This window comes from Carassius gibelio, chromosome B11 (genome assembly GCF_023724105.1).
Source record: "Carassius gibelio isolate Cgi1373 ecotype wild population from Czech Republic chromosome B11, carGib1.2-hapl.c, whole genome shotgun sequence".
NCBI classification, from domain to species: Eukaryota; Metazoa; Chordata; class Actinopteri; order Cypriniformes; family Cyprinidae; genus Carassius; species Carassius gibelio.
In genome coordinates, this window is record NC_068406.1 from 4,718,480 (window position 1) to 4,744,162 (window position 25,683).

General features: G+C 36.6%; 1 protein-coding gene across 2 annotated transcripts in view; it reads right to left on the bottom strand.

Moving 5' to 3' along the window:
• LOC127967785 (phosphatase and actin regulator 3-like) overlaps positions 1-25,683 on the bottom strand; it is a 51,665-nt gene that overhangs the window by 19,770 nt on the left and 6,212 nt on the right. The window contains exons 2-8 of one of the 2 annotated variants that reach the window (XM_052568466.1): positions 7,597-7,758; positions 6,432-6,506; positions 6,135-6,284; positions 4,602-4,814; positions 4,284-4,467; positions 3,186-3,376; positions 631-784 (exon numbers count right to left, since the gene is read on the bottom strand). In XM_052568466.1, the coding sequence (XP_052424426.1) occupies positions 631-784; positions 3,186-3,376; positions 4,284-4,467; positions 4,602-4,814; positions 6,135-6,284; positions 6,432-6,506; positions 7,597-7,758 (1,129 nt within the window). Of the gene's footprint in view, positions 1-630; positions 785-3,185; positions 3,377-4,283; positions 4,468-4,589; positions 4,815-6,134; positions 6,285-6,431; positions 6,507-7,596; positions 7,759-25,683 lie in introns of both variants that reach the window. The other variant, XM_052568465.1, reaches the window with a different exon arrangement.

A 25,683-nucleotide genomic window follows, 5' to 3' on the forward strand; every position in this document is an offset into this window, starting at 1 on the left:
AGCCCAAGGGTTAGTTAATAATTTTCATTTTTAAGGCAAAGCATTCTTTAACAAATATTCATTAACCCTAATATTGCGCACACTTTCCAAAGCTAAATTATAACGTAAGTCTACACAATACAGTCCTAAAAAGTTTTTCTCAATTTGTTTTCATTGCACAATCATTCAGACCATCTTTAAAACGTAAAAAATGGTCACAGGTCTGTTCTGACTGCAGACAGCAGGGAGGAAACAACTCTTAAAGCAAAAAATAGCATGCAACTCACCATATAATAATGCACTGGCAGGATAGGAAAATAAACTCGAGAACATTTAAAAGGGACAAAAAATTCCCATAGCTTTTAGCAATTTTACTTCTGTATTGTGTCCGCGGTCGATATCTACTGTAAAAACAGGGAACTACAGAGAAGAACAATTTCTGATTATTATCAATATTGTCTGTGAATAGAAAGTTTAGAAGAACTTTTAAATTAAATGAATGTATCCTTGGGGAATAAAAATATCTATTTCCTTTAAAAACTCTTACAGACCTAAACTTTTGATCAGTGTTATTATATGTTATATGATAAGTATATTAAATGTAAATGAAACGTTCACAGCATCAGTATGACAGGACATAACCAGACTCACTTGGCAAGCTTCATTTCGATCTGCTGGCGGATCTCCTGGCGTTCCTGATCACTGCGCACGGGGAAGATGTTCCTGTCCTCCAGCTCCTGTTTGCTGGGTCTGTTATGCAGCTTTACTGCCAGAAGCTCTTTTCTGATTCGTCGTGGAAGTGTACCTGCACAGACCCAAACACATGTTCATATGATCATTATTGAGGGTAAAATGGACAAACACGAGCCAGGCATGTTCATGACCAAAGAGACCAATTTACAAACAGATAAATGAATTTATTGATGAATATCACGGCCACTAAACCTGGGTGGTTGGCAGCATGTTATTGCAGTGTGATTGGCTTTTTAGCACACACACACACACACACACACATAAAGGTGCAGTCAAATGATTATTCAAGTTTAATCACATCTAAAATAAAAGTTTTAGTTTACATAATATATGTATGTGTACCATATATATTTATTATGTTTATATAAATACACACACATTCAGTTAATAATTAGAAAATATGTATATATTTCATATTTATATTCTTATATTTTATATATAAATATATTTCGTATATAAACATATTTTAAATGAATATATACATGCATGTGTTTATATTTATATAAACATAATAAATATACACAGTACACACACATATATTATGTAAACAAAAAAGTTTATTTTGGATGCGATTAATTGCGATCGTGGCCAAAGCCAGCTATGAGGTCACAGAGGTCCGGACCTCGGTAAATTTTTCATGTTCAAAAATAAAACTTGTTCTCTGATTGACTATTACTTTTTCCACTTAATTTGACACTTTAGAAAGTTAATAAAGTAGGAAGTTGCGTTTAAGGGTCAGTGATAACTTTATCTTATCTAATTTCCAAAATATTTGAAATAATTTTGTATTATTGTATTTATTTATAGGTTTTTGTTTATTTTAATAGCAATATCTGGCAACACTGCATTAGTCTGGCAGTAATCAAAAAAGGCAGCGGCTGTTTACACCAAGTGCAAATAGCTATAGATGTTAAAAACCAGGATTTTCTGCCATTTATAATACCTATTGCAAATAGTGACTATTATCTGCACTTCAATATTGTAGTACATTATAAAACAGTATGCAATAATTGAATGTAAATTTTAATTTTAATTCAAATTATTAAATGGATGCCACCTTATTGGGACAATAAAGCCCTCCTTACACCTACCCCTACCCTACCCAATAATTAATTTTCAACTTTTTGATTATGCTTTTCTGATGTGATTAGAGAAGGGAGAAAAAAGTTGGCCAAAAGGTGGGGAAAAAAGATATTACTTGTCAGAAACGTAAAAAAAAAAAAAAAATCAAAGCTATCAAAATGCTGTCTAACACTTGTGCAGAGATCTGTAGAACAAGTAACTTAGAGTACAGAATAAAATGAAATACACAAACACTAGCCAACAAAAGTCATTCAGTATAGTAATTAAACTTTCACAAATCATGCTATAAACAATCATAAGATGACTAGTCAAAGTTATCAACTATATAATGGTTATAAATAAAAACAATATCAGCAATATGTATGGTTGCATAAATAATAAACAACTGATAAAATTATCCACCCCATAAATATAGTAAAGTATTAACAAACTTTAATAAAAAATAAGTAGGGTATAATTTAAAATGATCATCCGACCAAAAACATCTAAATTTCTGTCTCTTTTCAAGTGTAGATAATTATTTGTTATTATAGCACAATTCTATAATAAGGGGTTTATTATAGAAACCCCCGGACCTCACTAATTTTCAAAGCCTGGCTACGGCCATGATTGCCATTAATCATTTGACAGCACCAATATATATGTGTCCCTGGAGCACAAAAGCAGTCTTAAGTCACTGGGGTATATTTGTAGCAATAGCCCAAAAAAAAAAAACATAACATTGTATGGGTCAAAATAATAAGTGGACGGGCGGGACATCGTTAGACGTCCAGAAGCTCCCAGTCTTCATCGTGTGTGTGTGTGTGTGTATCCACTTCCTCCAGCGTCTGAAAACCATTCCACTATGGATGACTTCATCACTGCCTCCAGCACCATCACATCACCCAGCACAACCCGCTTCTCTGCTTGTGCCTCAATAAACTGTTTCTGTTACTTTCAGCCTCCTGTCCTGGTATTCCGTAACAGATTTTCTCAATATTTAGATTTTTTTTGGACCCTCAGATTCCGGATTTTCAAATAGTTGTATCTCAGACAACTATTGTCCTCCTAACAAACCTTACATCAATGGAAAGATTATTTATTCAGCTAAATTTAGAAAAAATGACACACACATACACATACATACATTATATATATGGTATGAATATAAATAGTAATTACTGTAGGAATCACCCAAAACAAAAGCACATTTTAAATATTACAATATTGACTAAATTAAGATATATTACAATATAATGAATACTATATATAAATAATGTAAATTTTTGTTTCATTAAACAGATACTTTGCAAATATTGTTAATTAGCTAATGAAAAAAAATAAGGTTCTTATTTAACACTGATGTCCACAAGCAGCACAAAGCAACAGACCAGAGATGACGGACTCGTTCCAGCTGTCCGGGTCACTGTAGTATTCGTCCAGACGCATGTTCTCCTTGTTCTCTTCAGCCTCTTTTTGGTTCTGCACCTCTGGGCTCGGCTCATTCTCAGTGCTGGAGGTGCGGGACAGCCGTCCATCTGAGCGCCGTCTGGGTGAGCTACGCATCTCCTTTCCATGGAAACTATGCAGGAAAGATGTGCATGTAAGAATGATTGGGAAATGTTTCATGCATCTGAACTCCCTGACTGTGTTTGATTTCCCATATGGTCTCATCTGAGGGATAAACACAGTAAAATGTACCATGTTTTTCCCTGAGAAGTAACACTACAGGAATAGATCTCCGATAAATGTGATACAGTATGTGAGAACCCAACCGGTCAGCAGTCAGTCGTCTCAAACGTGGCGTGATGCATTTTATAACAGCTAGGTGCCATCATCCAATGGCCAAACGCATAAATTATGTTTAAAAAAAAAATGGTGGAAGATTCTCCATGCAAAATGACACAGTACCGTTTAAAAGTTTGGGGTTTGTTGCTGTTGTTGAAGAACATTAATACTTTTCTTGAGCAAAGACAAATCGACTGCAAATGATAATTTCTATTTCAAATAAATGCTGTTCTTTTGAAGTTTCTATTCATCAAAGAATTATGAAAAATAAAACTAATCAAAATTTCAACAACAACAAAAATATAATAATAATAAAAATAAATGTCAGTAGAACTGATTGATAGTGATCAGCAATGTTTCTTGAGCAGTAAATCATCATATTATTCTGATTTCTGAAGATCATGTGACACTGAAGACTGGAGGAATGATGCTGAAAATACAGCGGAGCATCACAGAAATACATTACACTTTAACACAGATTCACACAGAAAACAGCTGTTTTAAATATTTAAATATTTCTGTATTTTTTTGGTCAAATAAACGCAGCTCTAGTGAGACTTATTTTGAAAAACATTAAAATATCTTACTGACCCCAACCTTTAAACAGTAATGTACCTATCATGTTACGGCATATCACACAATTCATATGAACTACATCTATCTTAATAAACGATGAGAGAATCTGGATGAATTATTCTCACCTGTCCTGCCGGTGTTTGGTGGCCAGCGCACGGTGCAGTTCCTCGATGATGCAGCTAGGGGGCATCAGACCTAAGTGAGGGGAGCCGGTGGGGGTGCAGATCCTGCCCCGCAGGGCGTCTTTGGGCAGGGTGAAGTTCCTGGGCAGCGTGGCAGGAGCGGGCCGGCTCTGATTAGAGTGGGTACCTAACGGACAAGAGCAAAAATACAAATAATGACTAATTTAGTTTCATAATTACTTAAAACAAGCACTCTTCTGGACAGCTCTAGAAAGCTATTTCAAATGCATCTGATGAATTGATACGGACTGTCAAGGCTACCCAGTCGAGTCAGCAGCTTCACAGGAAGTCTGGCTGGAGGAGTGTGGACTTCTCTGAGCGGCGGCGCCTCCTCTTTTTTCGGCTCATGGTGCTCAGGGGCCTCAGGGGGCCCCACACTGGCCCCTCGGCTCGAGGCTTCAACACAGGACTTCTCCTCATCCTCACTTTGTTCAAGTTCCCCTTCTGTGTCTATCATCTCTGTGGCGTCTCGTGCTGCAAAGAGATCAGAAAAGAGCGTTCTGGAATCTCTGCCTCCACCTGGTGCTACTTCAACACTTCTCAAGCCCTTTTATTTCAAATGCATTTATTTAATAGTAAGTATAGTTCAAATCGATTGACAACAAGTATCGCTCGAGACTGACTGATATAAAAATGATAAATACACTTGATTTGGAGTACTACTTGTGCACAATGCACATTTCTTAATATTAAGCCTAAAATGTGTTTTAACGTCAGTGTTGATGAAGATTGTACGATCTTTGAATATTTGCAGGTTTTTAAAGTGTACCTGAAGTATACTAGTAACAGTTCCACTTTAGCACAATTCAAATACACTTCAGGGTATCTTTAGTTGAATAAAAGCACAATTAAAGTGCAATGAGCACAAAATTAATTATTCCAGTTTAGCAGACTTTAAGTTTAGTATAACAAAGGCACTACTGCAGGGTATTTTTATAAAGTACATACAAAAGTAACTGTATTTTTAGTATGCTTAGCATGCTTTTCAAATTTGTTTTAGTAAATGTATTGTTCACTAGTGAAGACAACACTTTGTCCATTTTCAACATATGAATGAGTCATAACTTGTTGAAGGTGAAAATGTAGCTACATTACCTGCATACATATCAATAAAAAATTTTTTTTTGCCATTTCTATGTAATTGTTTCTAGCAATTTCTAAATGAAATCTGTTTATACAGTAATTTCTCAGTGTCAGAATCAATATTTTGCTTCCCTCATGAGTCATATTCCTGAAACAGAATATTCAGCTATAAATAAATAAAGTTAAGAAAAAAATCACACGGAAATCGTTTTTGTCCATTAATGGGAGTTTGCAGTGCATTGTGGGGCATCTACTCCTTTCATCTGGCCTTGTTTTGGGCTTTTGACCAGGACTTCTTTACTTTAACCCTCTGGAGTCTAAGGGTATTTTTGGGGCCTGGAGAAGTTTAGTCATGCCCTGACATTTGTGCTTTTTTCAGTTTCTTATAAATATGTAAATGGCTAAAGTTTACTTTTCTCTCAGAAACTGCTAACAAATTTCACAAATAATTACAAAGACACAATGAATTAAATTTTGAAGTATAACATTCTCCAACGTTTTTTCAAGGTCAAGTTCACCCACCAGAGCACTAAATTACAAAAACATGATTGTACAGTGATGAAATTATCAGCATCAGTTTTTTGCTCCATGTTCCTGTGGCTCAAGAGGTTGTGGGTTCGATTCCCAGGGAACACATGTTAGGTAAAAACTGCTAGCCTGAATGCATCTGCTAAATGCATAAATATAAATATATGTTCCTGGGATCCTGACCTGTGGACAGATTGTCCTCATCAGACCCCAGATCCTCAGTGTTGCTGGCCAGCGGAGCCATGGGCTCGTCCTCGTGCTCCTCTCCGTCAGACCCGTCCCGCGCCGGGGATCCTGCCTCGTCTGGACTCACGCCACACGCCTGACCCGACTCTGAAAGCACGGGAAGAACGGCTGTCATCACGTTCTCATAAAAGCCTCCTAACTCTGCTGGTGGTCAATCAGGACCAGGCGATCTCGCTAACGTTACGCATGTTCGCTGCTGCTGACAGCGGGGAGCTGAAGAGTGATGTTTCTCACCCATGCCAGCCTCTGTCAGACCCTTCCTGACGAGATCGTCACGATTCGGCCTGCTGGGCCCTTTCCTCTCCGGCCCTGAGGAGTCAAACACAGCTCACTGAACACCTCACTCCTTCAGTCTACAAATCAAGCAACACATACTGAGAAGCAATGCTAAAAATGATGTGATGAATTCAAAAACACATTTATTCAGTTTGACATTGAAACACTTTTATTCAACAAACAATACGCAATCAAATTAAAGGCCAAGCTTTATTTAGAAAAAAATAAGTAACAACTAAAGACTCATATCACAGACATTTTTATAATAAATACACACCTTCTAGTAATGTCAAGCTCTGAAATATTTTAAACTGCTATCTGCGAGTAAATAATAGTTATAATAATAATAATAGTAATAATAATTTCAAAACCCTGTAAACAGAAATTGCCATGACATGATTCATTGTTAATAAAATATACATAAGATAAATCCCAGAGAAATATTTTGTCATTAAAACATTTGTAATTGTGAAATGTATTAATTGTAATAATTTATATTTTATTACTTTATTATTATTATTATTATTATTATTATTATTATTATTATTATAACAATTAATATAAATCTAACCAATTATGTTTGAATAATATGTTTTAATAAATATTTAAAGAAACATTGAAATATTTAATTGTACATTACAATGATCTAAAATGAACAGTTCTTCAAAGGTTGTGAACCTTTGCTCTAGGTCTTGTAGCTTTAATTAAACTGTAAAAGTATTACACACAATTTCCATATTTCAATAATTATCCATATTTCATTTTTATATATCATTTTATTTAAGAAATGATCAGTGTTCAATACATGTTTCATGTCAACTGACAATATTTGTTAAAGAAAAACATTTTGGACTAAACAAACAGTTTTACTGTTTCAAATGTAAGTGATTCCGTACTGTCTTCAGTTTCCCTGTTGATATTTAAATCACACTGTTGCTTGAATGATTTTCCTTGAATTTAGCATTAACCTGTCAGAATCTAGAAATGGAACTATTAATTGTATTACTGAAATTACAGTGATATAATGTAATAACATGAAAGCTGAAATGCAGTGACATTCATTTGATGGATGCGTAATTATCCCTGACTTTTATACATTACTGGTTTACTTTTCCTAACTCACCTGTAGAGCCCTGTCTCAGTTTTTCATTTTTCTTTTTCCTCCACTTCCAGGGCTTGAAGATGCGTCCCAGGCTGGCCAGTTTGCTGTTGCGTCGGATGGGGGGAGTTCGGACCCCCGACACCAGACAACCGGAGTGAAGCGCTCTGTGCTGATCCATCACATCTACGACAAAACACAGAGCAGCACAAACGTTCTCAGAGAAGTGCTGAACCTACAGCTGTCCACTCCTGATATTAAAAGTGCTGTATGTAGGATTGACACAGAGTGGTTGAACTTGGTATTGCAGTCCAAATTCAAAATATTGGAGAGGGTTTTTTTCACCGGGCACTCACAGAGCGAAAAACAACAAGCAAAGATCAAATATTTAAAAACACGTGTAAAATAATAACGCACAATAGCGCAGTCATGGATCGAAAAATAATAAGCGTAAATCAAAAATGTAAACGCATTTAAAATTCTATTGCACAAAAGTGAAACATGAATTAGACATTTTCCAAATCTCAAACAAAATCAGGTTTCCTGCTCATATGTTATTTTTTGTGTGCTTGTGGTCTTTTCCCTTTTGCTCTTGCTTCCACGTTCTGCGCTTGCGTTTCTAAAAGTTGCAGTTTGAGTTTCATGTAAATCAGGGCAGGCTTCAGCTTCACCATTGGCCGCAAGTTCTAGATTGACAGCTGCGCCTCTAGCCAATCAGTTCAAGGAGGAGTTGACGTCACTCCAATCCGATGTTTTATTCTTATACTCTAAACAATGTAATGACATGGAATAAATACTAATATCATAACGTTTTTTTCTCTGGCTCTCAGAAGGATATTACAAGTCTTTTGCAAACCTGCAATAGCTCTGTTTTAGGAAGAGACCGAAGGCATTCACAGCTGATATTGCACGCTGTGTGAAAACACATGGAACAAAGTTTGACACTAATTATCACAAACGCCATCAGTCACATGACTGATCATGAAACGGCAAGTCCAGCTTGACAGATCATGTTCATCACATGCTCAATCTTACGCAAAAGAGCATGGCACTCAAATGAGGAGTTTCTTTAACTTTCTGTAGATGTCCAATTTACTGGTGAAGCCTGTTCTGTGGACACATGGTCTGTGCAGACACTAACACAAAAACAACTGACTGTTTAAAAAGAATTACCCACAGAAATCAAGTCAGTTCTACAACTCAAGGCACAAACTGCTCCTCGGTTCACTGACCAACTCCAAATGCACACTGACTTCCTTTAATCAATCTAGCAGACAGGCTGGCACCAGATTAGACCATCTCAACCCCCATCTAACTCGGGACTCGGCTTGAGTAAGAGCTAGAGGGTCCAGCATAATGAGGCTCAAACCCTGCGCCGCAGCAGGAATAGAGGCATCTCTCTACACAGTCTGGTTGAGACGGAGAGCTGACACCTCAAGAAGAGTGCAGATGAACCGTGGGCAGCGCTGAGAGCTTCTATCTCTGGCTGTTTCTTCCGTTTGTCACACCTAAAACAGCACCAAAATGAAAAAACAACAACAACCAACACCTGTTAATATCAGAGGGAATAGTGATGGTTGTCCTTTTTTAAGATAATATGTGCAGAACTTCCATCGTTATACTAGATTTATAAGATATTTTGGGGTGTGTTCCCCATAGTACAATGCACATGAGCTTCTCAGAACATGACGTGACATGACTTTACAGTTTTATTCAGGAGGCGGGACTAGTGAATCACACTTTTTCCCGCACTTTTCCCCATTCATAAGTAACTTGAGTGACTGTCTTTGTATAGCTGAAGTCTTTGTTTTTATCAACCAAGTTGTCTGGTTTAAACTACTCTTGAACATGTTGTTAGCAGCACGGTTTCTTATTAGCATGATCGTACTCTAAGGCACAATAATGAGCTAACATGCAGTACAATCAAAATCTATTATCCCATATATATAAACCACAACACATGCTTACAATTAACAGAATGTTAATATTTTAGTTATCATTCTTGGTATTAACCCAGGTAAAAAAGTAGTATACTTTAGTGTATTTGAAATGTGAATAAAGTACATGAATTATAAAAGAAGTATGCTTCTACTTGTTGTACTTTATTTAAAGAGTATTTGATTTGTACTTTTTAAAAGTATACTTCAAAAAAGATGTAGTTAAGTTCAACTTAATAGTCCAAACAATAAGTATACTAATTTATCAGTAATCAAATTATTTTTTAAATGTACTTTTTGAAAGTGTACTTTGTTATTAATGTATTTTAAATTGTATTGAAGATAAAACATTTTAAGTATATTAAATTTGACATACTTAGAGTGGCAATTCAGTGTACTTATGGGAAGTATATTTTTTGGAAATTAATTGTTAGTATACTTTTTAAAAGTGTACTATGTTCTCACTTCATTAGAAGTGTGAATTTTGTACACTTTATACAGTACACTCTAAAATAAGTGTATTTCTAGTTGCATATCAGAGTACTCTCATAAAATATGTTAAAATATAAAAATGTATAGTGGTAATTTTGTGTACTTTTAGTATGTAAGTTTATTTGTAATACAAAGTATAATTTATTAACGTGTACAATGATTTCACTTCATCTGTAGTGTAATCTTAGTACACTGTAAACAAAGTGCACTAAATATAAGTGTAGTTTTTTAGCATATCACAGTACTGTCATAAAATATGCAAAGATGCAAACAGTTTTAGTGGAAATTTAGATAATTATTAATTTACTGTAGCCTACTAATTGGCAGTGTATTGATATTGTTAGGCTGATTTCTTAAAGGGTCATATGCTACAATGCTGCAGTGAGTAAGACAAGTTAATTTTGTTTACTGTTACATCTTGTATTAATGCACACACACTTTATTGAAAGAAGGGTTACTTTATGTAACAGGTAAAGAACAGTAATTCTTTGTACAGATATTGTATTTACAAGTCAATTCAATAGGTCTCAGGAATTTTGGGACTTCTTGGCAGTATTCAATTTTCTTGATGCCACATTAGTCTCGTTCAATGTTGTTTGGCAGAGGAATAACATATACCTTCTCCCTGGATTCAACCATGACACATTTGCGTGTCAATGACTCTGGATGGATGGCATACACTATATTGCACTCAGACAGAATATTGCACTTCATACACAAAGCTTGATGCAATATTAAGTGTTGTGTCTCTATGTCTTATTTAATTCATGCCATAAACGCATGTCCCTGCTGAGCTGGGCTATGACTAATTTCATGGGCAAAGCTGAAAAAACTTTTTTCCAGCTTCATATTATAGGAAGGATACATTATACGACCTATCCTACAGTCATCATGGTGAGATTAGGTTCCTTTTAATCTAAAATAAATAAATAATCGAAAACAACAGTGAGGAATCGTTCCATTCGATTCCAGGACCAGGAATTGGAATCGGAATCGATTGCAAAAATTGTGGAATCGAACAGCCCTACTAAGCAATAAATGGCAACTAATGGACCCAGGAATTGGACCTACCCCCCAGTCGGTTACCACATCCAATCAGTGTGCGCAGCATCATCGACATCCAATCACTATGTAGAAGTCTTGGAGGCAATTAGCTCCAGTAGCCATATAGTAACGGTTAATGTTTGAAATTCATCACTGAAACTCAGGCGGTAACAAGGTAAAGTTAGCACCATGTATGGGTTGTTTTATTTCGTTGACGGCTCCGTTATTGGAGAGAGTACATCTATTATACAGGATGCATATATAAATGCTGGTGTTACAGTGACTTGCAAGGAAGACATCCAGTCCCAGGAAGGCTGGATAGAGGTGATTTTGCCAGCTAAACGCAGGCAAGATCCGAAGCCGGTTGCAGCCAAACGTTCATGGCGGGTAAGTTCTGAAACATTTGAAATATTCGGAATACTTTTTGTAACATTAACTAACCGACTACTGTCATGTAGCGTAACGTTACTGGCGAGTCGAGCAGGTACCATCATGTAATGGAAAAACGCCATAATTAATAAGTCCTCCTACAGAGAACTCTCCAACACTAGCGTTTACAGACCCATACCTTATCTTTGAAGTGTTTGGCTTAGGTTCTAGTGAAGGTTTAGCTAGTAACGTTAGTATAATGGAATTCGTCGTCGATATGCATCATGCGTCAGCATGACCATTTAATACAAATTCTGATAATTAGTTAAGACAAAGTTAAAGTCATTCGGTTGTCGGGGACAACCCATGTATAAGGTGCAACAGGCTAAAATATAGGACAAATAAAGTTGTGTCAAGGAGACATTTTGAATGTACAAGAGGGATGGAACCCCTCCCCCCCCCCCCCCCCCCCCCCCCCCCCCCGTAATGTGGTATGGACATTAGTGCCTAATACTGATGAAAGTAATAAAGTACAAATACATTAAATGACAGTGACATTGCTGTCTTGAATTTTTTTTTTTTTTTCTTATTAAAAGGTCACACTGTATTTGTATTTTTATGTGTCTTCACAGAAAACTACAAAGTAGTCCAGAAGCGTGTCACTTTTCTCAAATGGGGGGATATATGGTCTTCCAGTCAGTCTGGCCAGGAGAAGGGGGTGGTGAAGCAAGGAATGACTGTAAGTTTGAATTATGACTTAACAGTTATGGAACATTGTGATTCCAGTAGGGCTGAAACGATTAGTCGACAATATTGTCAAAAAAAATTGTTGACAAATATTTTTGTTGTCAAGTAGCCGTTTTATTTATTTTGACCAATGGGGTCGCTGCGTCCATTTCTTTTACTATGTCAGAAATGCACCAAGCCGAACAGAATGGCATTTGGATATGAAAATGACACTCTCTTTCCTTTCAATAACGAAAAAACAACAAACAAAATTCAAAGCAGTATGAAAGTAGCAGTTAAAAATGCATCTTATTACACCGATGTGGATGTTTGCACGAGCTCAGTAAAGCATTCACGTCACATCTATAGTTTTTTTTATTTAAATCCAGCAGTTTTACGGTATTAAACATTATTATTATTATTATTATTAAATATTTGATTAAAGTGATAATTTGGTTTGCAGAGATCAAAGCTCATTCTAGCTCAGGACTGTTTTGATTATCATAACCCATGATAAAAGTAAGGTATTTTAAGAGAGATTACTCTACCAGTCAAAAGTTTTTGATTGTAACTTAAGTTTTTTTCTTTTTTTTGGTTTTTTTAAAGAAGTCTCTTCTGCTCACCAAGCCTGCATTTAGCAGTAATATCGTGCAATATTTTTACGATTTAAAATAACTACTTTCTATTTGAATATATTTTATATTATCTGGTCTATTTTTAATAATATATCTTCATTTGCTGTTCACATTCCTCGACGGTGTGTGACATTAATTAAAGTGGTGGTGTGGACATTTTCAAAATCATTCTCTTAAACAAGATGTATGTTGTCAGTCTGGTTCACAGATGGCCAAGATAGGCGAACAGCTCAAGAGGGACCTCAAACAGCAAGCTACAAGACAACTCCATTCTACTCCTGCTAGATATGAGTCTGATTCTGATGACACATGTTGTGATATTTTTGATCCTCCCAAAAAACGAAAAATGGTAAGTTTAAAAATGTAACTGACTTCATCAAATGTGCAGTGTTCCCCAGAAAATTTTACAGAGTTTACAGTGATGGATCATAGCCTATTTGTGCTGAAATGCATGTACTATCGCACGTTGTGCTTTAATTTAATTATGTAGTAGTACCAAAGTCCAAACACAAGCTACAAACCTATATGCCCTTGGTGCTCAGGGTAAAGCTTGTGATTGTAGCAGAACTGCATTTTTGTGAAAATTAGTTACTATTCAAGAGTGTATGAACTGTTCATTTCTACTCGCACCACTAAAATTGTGTTTTGGCATGTGTATGATTAGGAGTGTATAGCTGACATTGTTGTTTAAGGTAATTAGGTTGATGTTTTCTGCATAGGTGATTAACACCAGTGAGGAGGAGGAGGACGCCATCCCTCAGGTGGAGTCTCAGCGGCCTGGGACAGTGCCTGCAGTTTTTGTTGAACTGGATGAGGACAGTTTAAAGGCTCTGAAAGGTGGGTGGGTGTATATGTATGCTAGTGATGCCAGGGTTATCTCTGCCACCATCTAAACCCTCCCATACACCTGCAGTCATAGTCATTGAGGTCCTGAAATCAACTTTATGTATTGAAGACATGCATCCCACTGTTAACGGGTTAGTTATAGCAAAATAGCAAAATTTTGTCATTAATAACTTGCCATCATGTCGTTCCAAACCCGTAAGACCTTCCGTTCATCTTCAGAACACAGTTTAAGATATTTTAGATTTAGTCCGAGAGCTCTCAGTCCCTCCATTGAAGCTGTGTGTGCGGTATACTGTCCATGTCCAGAAAGGTAAGAAAAACATCATCAAAGTAGTCCATGTGACATCAGAGGGTCCGTTAGAATATTTTGAAGCATCGAAAATACATTTTGGTCCAAAAATAACAAAAACTACTTCTTTATTCAGCATTGTCTTCTCTTCCGTGTCTGTTGTGAGAGAGAGTTCAAAACACAGCAGTTTGTGATATCCGGTTCACGAACGAATCATTCGATGTAAGCAGATCTTTTTGAACCAGTTCACCAAGTTGAACTGAATCGTTTTAAACGGTTCGCGTCTCCAATAGGCATTAATCTACAAATGACTTAAGCTGTTAACTTTTTTTTTTTTTTTTTTTTTTTTTTTAATGTGGCTGACACTCCCTCTGAGTTCAAACAAACCAATATCCCGGAGTAATTCATTTACTCAAACAGTACACTGACTGAACTGCTGTGAAGAGAGAACTGAAGATGAACACCGAGCCGAGCCAGATAACGAACAAAACATTGACTTCTTTCGGACAGTTTGATTCAGTAAACCGGTTGAAGAAAACGGTTCACCGGTTCTTTTGCGCTCGACGTAATGGCGTCATTGGCGATGATTGCCCTTGATTCAGCTTTCAGTTTACCTGGGCTCATAACATTAGCACAGAATCAGTTCAGAATCAATCACCAAAAGAATCAGTTCGGTTCAGACACTCTGTGTGTCGGTCTGCTTCACACTAAATCACACATGCGCAGTATCATCAGCTCCTGGGTTCTTGAATCGAACGCGTCTGACAGAAACTGTTCTTGATTCGTGAACGAGTCATTATCTGGCTCTGCTCGGTGTTCATCTTCAGTTCCCCCTTCACCGCAGTTCAGTCAGTGTACTGTTTGAGTAAATGAATTACTCCGGGATATTGGTTTGTTTTAACTCCAGAGCGAGTGTAAGTTAACAGTTAAAGTTAACAGCTTAAGTAATTTATGGATTAATGCCTATTGGAGACGCGAACCGTTTAAAATGATTCAGTTCAATTTGGTGAACTGGTTCAAAAAGATCCGGTAACATTGAATGATTCGTTCGCGAACCGGATATCACAAACCACTTTGTTTTGAACTCTCTACAGGTACAGTAATGTCATAGTTATGAATCCAAATCCATTGTCAAGATTGATTTAACAAATCCATTATCATCAATGATTGTATTTCAATGTTATGCATTGTCTATCCTGTTTTAATTCATCCCCATGTCTCTTTCCTGTTTTCACAGATGCAGTGAGCGAGCGAATCCCCAACACCGAGGTGGCAGAGATCCGTGCCCTTCTATGGAGGAAGTGCAGCAGTAAGAGCTACAAGTCCTCTAGTAACTCAAGTCAGAGCTAGATATGCATTTGTAGTAAGTTGTTTTGCCATTGTTCTGTTCCCGGCATTTCAGAGATAGTCGACTGTTCAAGGTTCCTCTTTTTGCAAATATCTGCTTTTGTGTGTTACTTTTGTGTTAATAATAAAGAAGATTTTCTGAAATTCAATTTGTAATCTGTTGATTTTTAATGTACTTGAACTGAATTGTAATAGAATACACTTGTAGTGTAATACCAACATTCATGCTTAAGTATAACAAAATGGGGATAAAATTACAAATGAAATGTACTTTCAATTTGTTTCTACCTTAAACTATAATAACATTGCACTGAAAGTACGTGTCTATGACGTTTAGGTTGTAATTGAACTTCACTTCAAAAACATTATTATTGTCATAGTGGGACACTTTAAAATCACTAAATATAGTTAGGAAGTACATTTGTAGATCACTTGAAATGTTACAGCGGCATACTAAATTAACAGTTTATGGTAATTATAAGTATGATAGCAGTATTCACAAAATGTACTTAAACACAACTATAATTTGCACTGCAATGCCTTTTTAAGTGTATTTCCATTAGAATGTCAATACAATTCAATTGTACTGTTAGTGTGCTTAATTGCTCATGAATCTTGATTTTCATTAGTATATTTCAGTGCACTTGAAGTTTAAAAAAAGTTGTTCCATTTTAGTATACTATTTACACTAGAAGTGTAATCAAATAGATTTTAAGTTGAAGTTAATGCATAATTGAATACACTTAACTATACTTGGATTTGACGAAAATAGTACAAAATGTAAAAAATATACTTAGTACACTTTATTAAAGTATATTTTTAATAGAATTATTTTTCACCTGGGAACTACATAGCATGGAGAGCATAAATAAATTCTAGCATTAGTGAGTGTTAGTAATGGCAATGATTGCCTTAGCAAGCACGATAAAATATGTCATGTAAAACAAACAATACAATAATTTGATGCTTGATTTAGTGAAAGCCTGTAATGGTCCATACATCACACACTGCTCCACGGTGAATCAGTGCAATCAGAACAGCACACTATTTATGTAGTTCCAAGGCTGATCAAAGAATCGTTGACGGAAATAAAATTGCATTTTCACATTTATTAAGCTAAAGGTGGTGCGATTCTTTCCAGTGTGGCTAAATATTATCACAGGATGTAGTATATATATATATTTATATATATATGTGGCAGCATGGGGGTGATGGGATATGGAGTGTCACTGTAATATTAGTGGTGGAAAGAACCCCACTCCCCTTCCAGCTTATCTCTTCTTAAAAAAAAAAAAAGAAAAAAGATTTCTTTCAACTACAGCTTCCACTGTCAGCCGTTTCCACAGCCGCTCAGCAGTATTGCTATCACATGTACAGTTTCTATAGAGAGCAGAGGATGAAATGCAGCATCGATGTCTCCAAGATGCTGGTGTGGTGCTGTCAGACAGAGCCCAGACACGGTAAAGCAGGTCAGCTGTCCATGTCTTAGTAAACCAGCAGTGCAGGATCCAGGTCAAGCCTTTCAGTTACCGCAGCTGAAGCACAACCCAGGGTCAGAGCGCCGTTGCCATGACGACTCCTCCGGATGCTGCAGCGCCGCATCACTAGCGGGGGTTGCTGGGTGGATGGGGATGCTGTTGCCACGCAGAGCGACTAGAAACCCTCGAGAGCCAATCAGAGTCGAGCAGCTCTGAACACACACCAGACATCCCTCTATTTATCATGTTGTTTTGAAGAATTTATCATGGGATGCTCAGAAGGCACTGGAGTGAAAACATAAACATATATCGCAAAAATAGAGACATATGCATGGAAAAATCGATGAGTAAACCCCACGCGATGAACTGCAAGATGATTAGACTGCAAGAATATAGATCAAGAAGAAGTTCTTCAGCAGGAGCCAACACAAAACGACTCTGAAAGCATGTGAAATAATGATTGTAATGGGTTTTTCACCATCCTTATTAAGGCTTGAGTTTTGCACATAGCCTAGGAATACAATAAGCTATACATTTCAAAAATATGTTTCTTAGGTTCGTTCAAAGGTAAAATTAGCGGGACTGTGCAAAATAGCCCTGCTCATTAACACTGTCATTACCCAGCCTATTACTTGATTATTAAGTCTGAAAAGTAATTTCTCACACCTGAATTGAATCATTGGACGTTACCTGAGAAGTAAATACGCTAGAAAACCCCAGTCATTCACAGATGTGCACTGCATGAAGGGTTACGTGCACGTGCACAGTTAAGTTGAATCATAATGTTCACTCTTTCTATCACATTAACGCTTTTAAAATGAATGCATGCAGCATCTGTTTGATGAAATATCCACAAGGTTGACAACCACACTGAAATACGAGCATACTGTATGTGGTTTATCTGTCAATCTGATGCAGGCAAGATGCGTTCATTACTACAAGTGCTTTCTTTCAAAATAATCATTGGTTCAATACATTTTAATATTAAAACACTGTGATGTACATTCCCTGTGACAACAGAAACCATCAGAGAAATTTCTAAGGGCTTCCACTACAAATACCATTGCAAACCATCAATTTTTAACCATTAAAACCAGTAAAAATGCTTCCCTGTAGTGTGTTTTGGGACATATCCCATTAGGATTTAGTGGTTTTAACAAGCCACCTATAGAAGATGACCAATTACCAACAGAGAGGGACCATTACAGTTTCCATCATAAATTATACATTTCTAACCTTACTGCTCATGAAAAAAAGACATACTTTAAGGGGTAAGCTGTCAAAAAAGCAACCTGCCATTGAAGGGACAGCTCATCTAAAAAGGGAAACACTGCCGTCATGTCGTTCCATGAATCTTTCTTTGCTTCTGTGGAGCACAACAGGGGGATGTTTAAAGAATATGCTAGTATTGTAATAGTGTAGCTGATAAACACTGGGTATTCTCTGGGTATTTTGAAAGCATTTCATACAGCTTCCCTTTCATTACACATCTGGAGTTACACAGGATTAATGCTGAAAACATGCTTTATTTCACACTCAGATGTCAGCTGCATCTCATTAGTGTCAGGAACCCTTGTTTACATCATGCTAATTACATGTGTCATATGACTCCATGAATTGCCGCTGAGAAATTAATCATTCTGTATAGAGATTATGCCATTTTTAAGACTAGAAATGAGAAATCTGGCCTCAGAAGAAAGAAAGAAAGAAAGAATATATTATTATATCAAAAAACAATATGAAAGGCTGATGGTGTAACAGGAAAAAGGTTTGTTTGTTCGCTTCCATCTCCTCATGAGCCTTCATGGGCTTGTTAACTAATTGGCAACACCAACAAGGTCATGAGGTAAAACTGAGTAGTTGTGGTCCAATTTTTTGTTTTTTGTTTTATCACATTGATCTGTGTCCATAATTGCCACATAATGGGAGTCCCGCGGAACGAGTCTTGGGAGGATTGAGCACCATCAGTTTGTTGATTGTGACAGCAGCTCAGAATCAAATGCTCTTCTTGATTTCACACTGTTCAGAACCAATAAGTATATGAGTTAACTATAGCGTCTAGACGTCCCCAGAGACTACAGCGGTAAGTAACGCTGCATTAAAGAGAGGAAGTGTCTCTGAGGACTTGTAATGGAGATCAGTCAATATTTAGAAATGTTGTATTACAGACATGATCGATTGTGGTCAGTGCAGCATAAATGCTGTTTAAAGTCTTCAGTGGTTGTCGGGCTCATGGGAGTGGAGTCAACAACATCAGATACTCTGCATTTATCAAAGCATCAGACGTATACAACAGAATGCATCTACTGTCACAGAACTGAAGTGCTTTATGATTGATTTTTCTGCACTTTGAGCGTATAGAATACAAAATATTTATGCCCCAGGACAGTCAGCAGACACACAACAGCAATAGTCTTTGCATTTAGCATTAAATATGCATAGGCATTGCGTTCATTGCTGCAAGCTGATAGTCTTTTTTCTTCTTCTCCTTCTTCTTCCTGTCTTTCAGGCCTTGGGAATTCATTCATGCTGAAGTCTTAGACACTGAAGGGATGAATATGGAAGAATTTGTGGCATGATAATTTAAATAATGTCATCCACATAGATTTGCTTCCACTCACATGGGATGCCGGAATGTGACTGTGTTTCTTTTTGCATCAACAGTTCATTGTCTTTGAAACACAGCTTGACCTTAGAGTTATTTTTTTTTTTTTTTTTTTTTTTTAGAAAGCTATATTGGCAGTATATTCATTTAATTAATGCACAAAGAAAAATAAACGTCTATGAACGTACCTGTCAGGGTCTCTAGCTGGAGTGCCCATGAGCTCCCCATCCTGTACCCTTTACCACTCACCCCAGACTCCATTACCCATAATCCTCTGCCTGGACACATCATCAATTGCAATCACCTGTCTCTGATCAGATCACAATACAAGGACTTTAAAAGTAGCGCAAAAACCCTCTGACTTTGCTTGTGATTGAATGTTTAGCTTCTGTTGTCCCACCTACCCATGTTTCCTGGTTATCCTGTTTTGATCCTGGATGATTTGTTTGTTTTTGAGTGTTTGCTGCCTGCCCTGACCATCGCCTGCTTATCTGGATTACTCTTTTGCCTTTCCTCTGCTGTTTCGGCCTGTTTTGACCATGCTATTTTTTTAATAAAGCCTGTAAATGGATCCCCACTCTGTTGTCATGCATCCTTCATTACAGTACCAATGGAAGTCCTTTTCAACTCAAAATGTTGCCATTAACGAGATGCGGCACAGCAGAAAAGGTGTTGCATTTGTGTGTAGGTGCGTCTGAAAGCGTTGAGTCATCCAGCATCATTCACCAGGCTTAAATCTACAGCAAAACAGCCTTATGTGCTTGTTTGTCTTGAATGTTTCTGAGTGGGAGGCGATTGTTATTTTTAATGATAGAGACAGGAAATAAAGGGAGGAAAGTAATCGTGATTTTAACTAATCTTGGATTTTAAGGTAATACAGAAGCAATCCAGCATTACAGCAGTAATTGGCAAGCAATGAATTAGCTTACTATTAAAGGTAGAGTAGGTGATTTGAGAGAGGCTAATAGCATAAGATCCCACCCTTCCAGCAAATCCCTCTCCAAAGCCACGCCTCCTCTAAAACACATGACCACACACACGATGAGAGACATACGGTGAGAAAACATGACAGTACAAAGTGCAGAATATTCCAGAACGTCTTCCATTCTCACTCGATCTGCAATAGCGTAAAGAACGCACTGATGAAGTATCATGTCTGCATTACACAAACACATATGTTAACAGGCAGATAGGACAGTCTATCGTAATCTTTGGGCTGGGGGAACATTTTATGGTCCTACACCTTCAACAGATGCTATAAATACATATAAATGAATTCAGAGCATTTAACTTGTGATTGCTCTCGGGATGTGAAGAGACTTTCAACCAAAAATTATTCTGAACCAAATCACCTCTTGCCTTTAATTATACTGTATGTCTTTATACACTATTATTTGAAGCTTAAAGGTTTTTATTTTATTTTATTGTTTTTTTTTTATTGTTTTATTCAGCAAGGACACATTACTGTACATGTAAATCAAAAGTGAAAGTAAAGACATGTATAATGCTTCTAAAGATTAATATTTCAGATAAATGCTGCTCTTTTGAACTATTTAATAATAATCAGTTTCCACAAAGATATGATATATAAATATCATCAGAATATCAATGTGCCTAATAATTATGCACACTGTGTATATCAATGAAATATCAATGTTTTCAACATAATAATAATAAAAAATGTTTCATGAGCAGCAAATCATCATATTATTATTCTGATTTCTGAAGATCATGTGACACTGAAGACTGGAGGAATGATGCTGAAAATACAGCGGAGCATCACAGGAATTTAAACTGTAATATTTCGTTATTATTTACTATTAAATAGTATTATTTAATACTATTAAATAAATGCAGATTTGGTGAGCATGAGATCTAAAAATGTTACAGATATAATGAATTATATTATCAATCTATTATATGATTACAATAATACATTTTAAAACATCTTAAAAGGTCATTCAAAGCATAGTCTTAAATCATGCTAATAAAAAAGGCCGCAGGAAGCAGAGGCTCTATAGTCTCATATGTGGTAATGAGACAGATCAAAAGGGATTCCTCTGAGACAGATAAACAGCCACAGGTGAGCATGAGAATGACTAATGCATCAGCCTTTCCGTTCACTTCCACAGGGCCAGAGAACAGGAGTTACAAAACTGCACTAATGAAACCTTTATATGCCACTGCAGCGCTGTGCTTCTGCAAACCATTAACACAGATGCATTCAAGGTGGGCTCTTGTGACTGAAACGCCTGACTCTGACCATATATAAAACATGGCATGGATATAATTCATTCTGAGAATATTCTGAAACTCCACACAGCATGCTTGAAAGAAACACGCTGTAGCTACTTGACACCGCAGTAAAAGTAATCAAATCTTAGCAGTCTGTGAGGCAAACAACTGCAGACGAGACCATAAGCACCTATTCAGCAGCTGAACGAACAGTCGCACTCCCTGAGGATGTGCAGATGTCCTAAAGAGTTGCTAGATTCAGCAGAGGAAAATAAGGAACACTCTCAGTTCTTGTTAGGAAACTAAAGGAAACTCTGTTTAATTACAGCACAGCTGAGACGTACAGCACTGGCATATTGTACACAAAACTAAATCTATGCAGAGCGTATAAATGTAAGTGTAGATGAATGAGGAATTATGTGAGTGCCAATCAACAGCCACATTTACATGGACACTTTTTATTTCCAGCCACTGCTTTTTCGTATGAAATATATGTGGAAAATGGCAGACAATTAAAAGAGCATAAGAGTTCAATGACTGCAATGAATCTTGGGAACTCAGTGCTATTGTGTGTGAGATTGTCACCTGACTGTTGTTCATTTACAGACCTACTCCTGCACGACAAGAAAACATGTCGTATATCCATCTTCAATGAAATATGTTATTTATTTTTTTAGCTTGTTATCCTTTATAATCAACAATACGGTTGGTTATACATCAAGTCACCCCCTGTATTTTTTTAAAATTTCAAATGATTTAACTAACCGGCTAATATTCATTAAGAATATAGACAAAACATTTATTAATGTAATTGTCTATTGGCAATATGTTTAATAAATCAACTACTTTAAAAAAAAAGCTCCCTTTACACTTACTCTAATCATGATTAACTAATTATTCATTATTACTTAATACAAAATTATATTTAATAATACAGAACAAAATCACTCCTCATGATGTTTCTCTCTCTGTGCCATTTAGTGCTTTCAGACGATTATGTGTGTCTTTAATCATTTCGGTGCTTGCTGCAGAATGTAATGCCGAAATACTCAATTATATGTTTTACATTTTTAAAAGTCAATTAAAATAAATCATAATCGTTTTCTAAAGTATGTTTTCAAGGGATTGAAAAACGTGATGAAATGACAATGTAAAGTCATGCACACTGCACAAATATACAGAGTTCCCCGATGTGTTTGCATACTAACTGCTAGTCTAGTCAAAAATAGCTAATCCAAAACAGGTTAAAATGTTGCTTTTCAAAATTCTTGTTTACAGCCAAAACAAGAGCATGAAATACTTAATTAATTGCATCAGCCTGCATATAATGGCACTGTATCATCCATCAACTCAGTTTATAAAAGCCACAGTGGTCAACCATACACTTAACACAACTTCAAAACAACTTCACATCTTTAGAGTATGTTAAAAATGCACTTGAAGATAATGTATTAATAAAATAAAAGGCATATTGTGTACTCAAATAGAGATTCTTTCATGAATATTGTTTAGTAACACTTTAGTACACCAAGTGTACTTTTAAAGTGTGCTTTATAATAAAGTAAAATTTTAAGTTGTACAATTAAAAACTTTTTAAATCATGTTTTAATAATCTTTCTTTTGCTTTAATAAACTACATTAATTTGTATGTGTTGACTAACATACTAAAGCATGTGTAAAGTACTTGATTATAAGTTTAACTCTAATTATTTTACATGCACTAAATTGCAGCTTCATCATGTGTTCATCAAATGTCTAACTATATATTTAAATACATTAGAAATGACATTGAAGTATATTGTAGTATACTACAATTGGAGTGCACTTTAACAATATAATTATGGATTTACATGTGCACTTAAGTGTAATGTTAGTCCTAAAACACTCATCAATTTCAACAGATGTATTTTCACTTAAATATAAATAGCATTCAGTTAAGCGTCCAAAAACATTAAATTTAGTTTGCACTTAAGTATATCCCTTATAAGTGGATTATTTCCATAATAAGTCATCTTTTTGAAAGTATGCAGAAGTGTACTTGTTTTTCACAAGAGTATGAAATGAAAATGGGAAATCCAAATATAAAAAAGGCTTCTATATGTTTACTGTCTGAATTAGAGATCAATCACAGGTCCTGACGATCCTGACCTCTCTGAGTGTGTTGTTTTTCTCACGCTTCCTCTGATGTGTGTGTGAGCGGCAGCTTCATCCGTCCTGCTGGGCATCAGCACGCTGCCCTAATTACTGCCCAAAATGAGGGAACAGCTCTCGGTTCCACATGCAGAACATCCTGCATTTTCATGCTGTATGGTTTAACATATTCATTTTAGAGATTTTTTCTCTCTCTCTCTCTCTGATTGTCATGTTGAGATCTAGGCAACATAAAGCATATAGCAAGATGTCACAGAGTATGAGGAGGTGTTTTTTTTAATGTCTATATTTTGGTGTTATTCAGTTCTGCAAGCATTTAGGTCAATGCGTGAATCATTCATAAAGACACAACTCTCAGCTGCACTCCCTTAGGGCCCTTTCAGATTAGCACGGCATGGAAATAATAAAGCAAAACATAGGATTGAACGACATATGGGGCTCCTGGTGGAGGTCAGTAAACCCCACCCCCAAACACACGTGACCTTATGGGATACTCTGTGGTTCACAGCTGGTCTGAATTCAGGACACAGTACAGGAACAAACTTGTCAACAAAGATACCCTTAAAATGAGACTCTAGTGAATGAATGAATTCAAGAACAGTAGAGCAATGGTGATGTCCAATTATTATTACTATTATTTATAAATCAGATTGGTAAAATGATAGTCTGTATTATTTGTTCATATATTGATTCATCAGGTTTTAGTCATTATTAGGGTGCTTTTCATCCATTTTTGGAGCTTGAACACTTTAGCCCCCATTACATGGAAATGAATGACTAGTATAAAGAAATATTTTTTATGTTCCACCCAATAAAGTAAAATATATTTGTTCATGGCTTTCAAGGATGAGGGCATGTCCGGCGATCAGTCTGTGTTGCCTAGTTTGGCTCACTTCTATCTGACAGATGAATTTGTCGAGTCCTCAACATCAACCACAGAAGATATCAAAAGAATTTTCTCCTCCCTTGTTATAAACACGTTTATTTTCTCTCCTGATTCAGACCAGACCACGTTTACACTGGAGGAAGCATTTTTATGGATCTTTATGGTTTTGTTTCTTCCAAACACACATCTTTTGTCTTCTCAAGATGGTAATTGATGGACTGGACTGGTGTGGATTACTGTGATGCTTTTTTTTCAGCTGTTAGGACTCTAATTCTGACGGCACCCATTCACTGCATGAACAAACTAACTCATCTACATCTTGGATGGCCTGAGAGTGAGTACATTTTCAGCAAATGTTCATTTTGGGGTCAATTATTTATTTAATAGAACGAATCGGCTTGCCACTTTACGTCATAACCCACTGTTCCTCCTGGTTGTGCATCCTTTGATTCATGCTGACTGGTGTGCATCCAAAGAAAAGACTAGTTGCATTACATGCCTGTTTTTTTCCCGCCATCTCGTTTCTCAAGAGCTGTTGTCGTTTGAGCTAATCTTCTCTCTGGCGGTGTGTGCAAATGTCGATTTAATGAAGTGTGGAGCGTCTTGAGTGATGGCTACAGTTCATAATCGCTCTGCTCTTGTGAGCTGGTCAGTCCAAAAACAAACACTCCCACGTTCTCTTTAGGCTCCAGCTAGCTTCAAGCAGAGGTCCTGCCTTCCCATGTCAATCATCCAAACCATCCAATGGGAGTGAGGCGTGTCAGAGCCCTGGGATTCGATTGGCTGACAGTGAGTGGTGCTCATCTCCTGAAGTCAGGGACATCGCTGCATGGCACGGAGTGGGATGGGAGCCGGAGAAGTCAGTAATAGGAGTTTGACTACAAGGATTTGTCTTCAGCTGCTGTCAGCGCGACCGATTACAACTATTCCAGAGCGACCACAGAAGAGAACAGAGCCCTGAATGAGCAGCAAACACTGCACCTACAGCTCAGACCTTCTACAGTCATTTACTCTGTGAAGACCAGAACAATAATCACATCTCCAATCATATTTCAATGATTTTAAATTATG